Below are 5,586 nucleotides of genomic sequence, written 5' to 3'. Positions count from 1 at the left end.
GATATTTTACGAGATTAATTCTATAATAGATCAAAAAAATAATTAAACTAAATACTGTAACGGATAGTATCCGTTTCTTTCAAATAATACAAATATAAAGAACATAATAACGTAGGTAGCCAAGGTGAGAATATACGAGCTCTTATTATTAATGTAATAAAACAGGTGGTAAAGAATGATACTAGGGGGAGTGAAAGACTGTCACAATAATCTATATATATGGGTTGCTAGACGGAGGGATAATAATATAATAAAATACATTCAAAACTACAAGTCATATTAAACGACAGGATATGGGAGCTTATTAATCACAAAATAGATATAATACAAAAATACCATAAAGCAGGATGAGAATGCAACAGATAATAGTCGGTTCGTGGAAACATAAATTATGATTAGGTTCACACGTGTACACGGGACACCGATAAATGCGACGACGCAATATGGATAAGTCAATGGACCAGGGGGTAGGTAGGAGAGCCTGGGCCCTTATAAAAGCAGACCGGAGACGGCCTGTATTCAGACGTGTTTTCTCCACTGCACTACGAGCACCTTCACGACACCTTATGTAATAATTTAATTATTTGGACTTAGTAAATTTTACTGAAGAACATTTTAATAAACCACATAGAATATTTCATCAGTCTATATTTATTTAATAACAACCCTGTCAACATCTTTATCATCAACGCAAGTGGCCTTGCGTCCTACAAAAACATAATATACTCGTGGTTAAACGGCTATCAGAATATTACTCTGACCAGCCCTAACGACGAGAATATTACACTGGCGCAGTCGAGTACGGAACTTTCAAGGAGTTAGAGACGAGTCAAGCAGTCAACGCGGCGAATTTCAACTTCTGGGGTCGAGGCGAGCAGTCAAGTCAACTTCAGAGGTCAAGTTCCGGTGCAGCGACTACTATCAACGTTTCAACTCCACGGAGGCAGCTCACACGAGTCAACGTCGAGGACCGATCACCCTTGGCAACTCCGGAGAGAAAGAACAAATCAGGACAGCAAAGGCATATACAGTAGACAGGATGGCCCAAGTACCAAGAGCGGCAGTATTGTGAGTAATTAATTAAGTGGAATATAAATAAATAGCATATAAAAATTGTAGCTTTGGAGTGCACGTCTCACGTTGGGTTTTACTTCTTAAAACCAGCGTTAATTTTAAATATTAATTGGTGAAGGTGTAATATTTAAATAAAAAAAAATAATAAATAAATAACAAGCTTGTTAGGGATAATATATAATTTTTGTAAAGGCAGACTGACCTAGGTATTTTATTTTTTTGTGATAGACAGTGGTAGACTGGTCTAAGTTTTTTTTATGGTAGGCAGCGGAAGACTGACCTAAGATTTTTTTATGGTAAATAGACAGCAAGGGACTGATCTAATGATATATAGTGATTATTGAGAATAAATAGTGATAGACAGCGGTATAGGCTGATCTGAAAATAAATGCACGCGCGTAGCAATTGAATGATATATTGAAATATTTGATGAATAAATTTTGAGATGAAATAAAAGTGAATAATTGATGAATAAATGTTGAATTGAAATAAAGGTAATTGAATTGAAATAAAAGAATTAAATTGAATGATAAATAATTGTTGGAAGAGATTAAAATTGATTGATAATAAATAATTGTTGAAAGAGAAATAAATTGATATATTGATGAAAATAGATTTTGTTTTGAAATAAAAGGCAGTATAGGACCTTATTGAATAAAAATAGTTGACGTCAAAATTTGTGAAAAAAAAAAAAAGAGTAATTGTAGGGCTAGCCTAGAATAAGTATAGTAATAAGATATATTAAAAATAATAATTTTTGTGTGATAAATTAGAATCGTTAAAAATATTAAATTCGTTTAAATTAAAATAAATAAGCAGTTGAATATTGTTATAAGATTGCTGGCTTAGCTACCAGTAATAGTTTAATAATATTCAAACGCGTTTTTACTCGTAAAAAGATCGCGGCGACGAACAAAAGTTGTAATAGTTTATAAAACTGTGTAAAATACGTATCACCGCTATATCGTGAGAGTGTGTTAGTGAATATACATTACGGTGCGGAGAATAAATACGAGCGTACAGTGAGTGTGTGTGTGTGTAAACGCGCTCTATAATACGACGCGGCACACGTAAATAAATACGTACGAGAATAAATATATATAATAAGTGAATAAATAATTAATTTAAAGAAATAAATAAGAGTAAATGTTAATAATGTTAATGAATATAAGGTATTTATGAATACGGAATCAGATAGTTCAGATAGTGAAGAGAGTTCAGTAGAACAAGTGGTAAATAAAAAGTTAATAAATAAAAATAAAAGTGAATCAGTAGTAGTAAAAAGTTTGATAAAAGAGGAATTTGTAGAAAATACTGAGAAAAGAGACAGTAGTATAGCCATTGTTAGGAAGAATTTTTTAAGAACTACTAGTCAAACGGAAGGGTTAGGTAAAATTCTAACTCCACAAAAAATAGAAGGAAATAAATTACCGGGTAGATCAGGTTCTAGATCGGACCCAGGGGTGGTACATATCCAATTAGAACAAATAGTGAAAAAACGAATAAAAATGGATCTTAATAAAGCGATATCTATGATACCAATTTGCACAGGCAAAAAAGACGTAGCTGAGTTTATAAACACTTGTGAAATCGCGCTTAAAGATATTACGGAAACGGAAAAACCGATATTATTAAAAATAATACATTCAAAATTAACCGGAAACGCTTTAGAAGTAACAAAATATCGTAATTTAGAAACATGGGCGGCAATAAAATCGATATTAGAGGGAGCATTTGAACCTAAAGTTTCGGAAAGGGCTCTATCTATGGCATTAAATACAGCACGCATGATCGAAGGGGAAAGCGTAGCGAAATTTGCGGCTAGGATCGAAGAACTATATTATAAATTGTGTGAGGCTAGCACTGTAGGTTTACAAAAGACAGAGGCACAAATAGTCAAAAACCAAACGAAAAAACAGGCAATGATTATATTTATGACAGGATTACCACATCATCTATATACAGTATTAAAGAGTAGGAATCCGGAAACTTTAGAACTCTGTTTTAAAATAGCTATGGATGAAGAATTAGAATATAACTCGAAGTTAGAAATGGAAAAATCACAGGGAAATGGGCAACAACGAAATGAAAAACAATCAGGCAGTGGTAATGACGAAAAACATGTCGATAATAACAAAAATCGAGTAATTAATCGTGGTGATAACGGAACAGGTTATCAAAATAATAGAAATAATAGTTTTAATAATAATCGTAATGGCTATAATAACGGATACAGAAGTATTAGTCACGGAGGGAATAATAATTATAATGGTAATCGCGGCGCGTATAATAATTTTAATCGCGGCGGATACAATAATTTTAATAATGGTTATAGGCAAAATTTTAATAATGGTAATAATTATCAACAAAATAATAATAATAATCTAAATAGAAGTAACACCGGATGTTACACATGCGGAAAGGCTGGTCATGTCGCAAAAGATTGCTGGCAATCGAACGGTCGTCCGAACGGTCGCTCGAACGGAAACGCGTATGATAATAATCGAAACAATGGAGCGCGTAACGTTAACAATGACAATAGTAATAGGAATAACGCTAGTAATCAAAATTTACATTGCAGTTATTGTAATAAGATAGGCCATGAAATTTCAAGTTGTTTTACAAAACAAAAAAATGAAAAAAATAATTCAAAAAACTTCAGAGGACAGCCTCAAGTGGGTGTGAGGTTGGTTCAAGAAATAATACAAGACCCACAAAACGAATTTTCCACATCACAACTCGATTAGTCGATAATCACATTACGTTAAAATCGCCTAGTTTTAATAAAGATCAAATTAAATTATTAGTTGACACAGGTGCAGATTTAAATATTATTAAAATTAATGCTTTAAAAGGGGATACTGAAATTAACGAAAAAGAAAAAATTTATTTAAAGGGTATTAATGAAAAAATTGTGTCGACAATAGGGAAAACTGAGATAGATTTAATTATAAATAATAAAGCTTTTGAAACCGAATTTTATGTTGTTAACAATATATTTCCAATTATGGGGGATGGAATAATAGGTAATAAATTTCTAATAGATAATCACGCGATTATAGATGTCGCGAATAATACAATTACGATAAACGAAAGTAAAATAGAAAACGACAATGATATTTGTTTTACATTACAGCCACGTTCGGAAACAGTGGTACAAATCGATATAAAAGATAAATCAATGAATAATAAAAATATTTTAATAAATAAACAAGAAATATTAGGTACCAAATGTATATTGCGCGAACATTTATAATACAGTTAAAAACGGAAAAATAACGATAAGCGTGTTGAATATATCTGAAACAACACAAATTATAAATGTAGGTCACACGCGCAGTATTTCGTACGAGGATGACATTATAACTGATAACGAACCGTATACAAATGACATTGACACTGAAAGAGCACGGAGAGTGAGAGCATTGATTAGGTCAGACCATTTACAAGTTCACGAACGTAAATCGAATATCGATAATAAAAATTTGTGAAAATTACGCGGATATTTTTTATTTAGAGGGGGATAATCTTACGTGTACAACGGCGGCAGAACACGTAATCAAAGTACCTAAAGATTTAAAACCAATTTATAAGAAACCTTACAGGTTACCATTTTCACAACAACCGGAAATAGAAAAACAAATAGGGCAAATGATGAAGGATGAAATTATTGAGCGATCAATGAGTCCTTTTAATGCACCACTAATATTAGTTAAGAAAAAAGAGGACGCCTCGGGGAAACAAAAATACAGAATAGTTATAGATTTTAGAGCACTTAATGACGTAACTTTAAACGAATTTTATCCATTACCAAATATAACGGAAATATTAGACCAATTAGGACAATGCCAATTATTTACTCTTATTGACCTTAAATCGGGGTATTTTCAGGTGAGCTTATCGAAAGATTCGAAAGAGCTTACGGCATTTTCCACAGGGCAGGGTCATTATCAATTTAAACGATTAGTTATGGGTCTAAGTTCAGCTCCGGCGACATTTCAGAAAATGATGACGAATGTATTGTCAGGATTAATAGGAATAAAATGTTTAGTATACTTAGACGATATAATAGTTTACGCGAAAAACTTACAAGACCATAATGAAAAATTAATCGATGTATTCGAACGATTACGAGTAGTATATATATGCCAATCCTGGCACACTTCATACTATATCAATAAAAGATCACAAAGAAAACAATGTGCAAAAAGATCAGAAAATCGAAATGCAATAATAATTAAAATATTTTTCACAAAACTTATGAAATGCAATAATAATTAAAATATTTTCCGCAAAACTTAATTATTAAAAATAAAAATCTAAATGCAATAATAATTAAAATATTTTTCGCAAAACTTATGATATTAATAATTAAAATTCAAATGCAAAAACCCCCCAAAATATTTTTCTAATCTTTTTTGATTTTGATTTCTAATTAGTGTATTGAGATGGTCTACAAAATCATTTCTGTCTATTTTTGTTTTATAATGTCCCCAAGCTAATGTATCAATA

The 5,586-nt window shown here is 31.6% G+C and overlaps 2 protein-coding genes across 3 annotated transcripts in view; one reads left to right on the top strand and one right to left on the bottom strand.

The window, feature by feature from the left end:
* Window positions 1-5,586, bottom strand: part of LOC103310707 (TWiK family of potassium channels protein 7-like) — a 158,625-nt gene that overhangs the window by 25,623 nt on the left and 127,416 nt on the right. The gene's annotated exons all lie outside the window — the stretch shown is intronic.
* Window positions 581-5,586, top strand: part of LOC100570218 (probable serine/threonine-protein kinase DDB_G0272254) — a 9,534-nt gene continuing 4,528 nt past the window's right edge. For both annotated transcript variants that reach the window (XM_029487612.1, XM_016805727.2), the window contains exon 1: window positions 581-1,068. Coding sequence is in view for 1 of the 2 variants with exons in the window: in XM_016805727.2 (XP_016661216.1) it covers window positions 1,040-1,068 (29 nt within the window). In the remaining variant the exon portion in view is untranslated. The remainder of the gene's footprint in view (window positions 1,069-5,586) is intronic.

Source organism: Acyrthosiphon pisum, chromosome A1 (genome assembly GCF_005508785.2).
Source record: "Acyrthosiphon pisum isolate AL4f chromosome A1, pea_aphid_22Mar2018_4r6ur, whole genome shotgun sequence".
NCBI lineage: Eukaryota > Metazoa > Arthropoda > Insecta > Hemiptera > Aphididae > Acyrthosiphon > Acyrthosiphon pisum.
The sequence above is the reverse complement of the archived record's forward strand: the minus strand, read 5'-3'. Positions and strand labels throughout refer to the sequence as shown.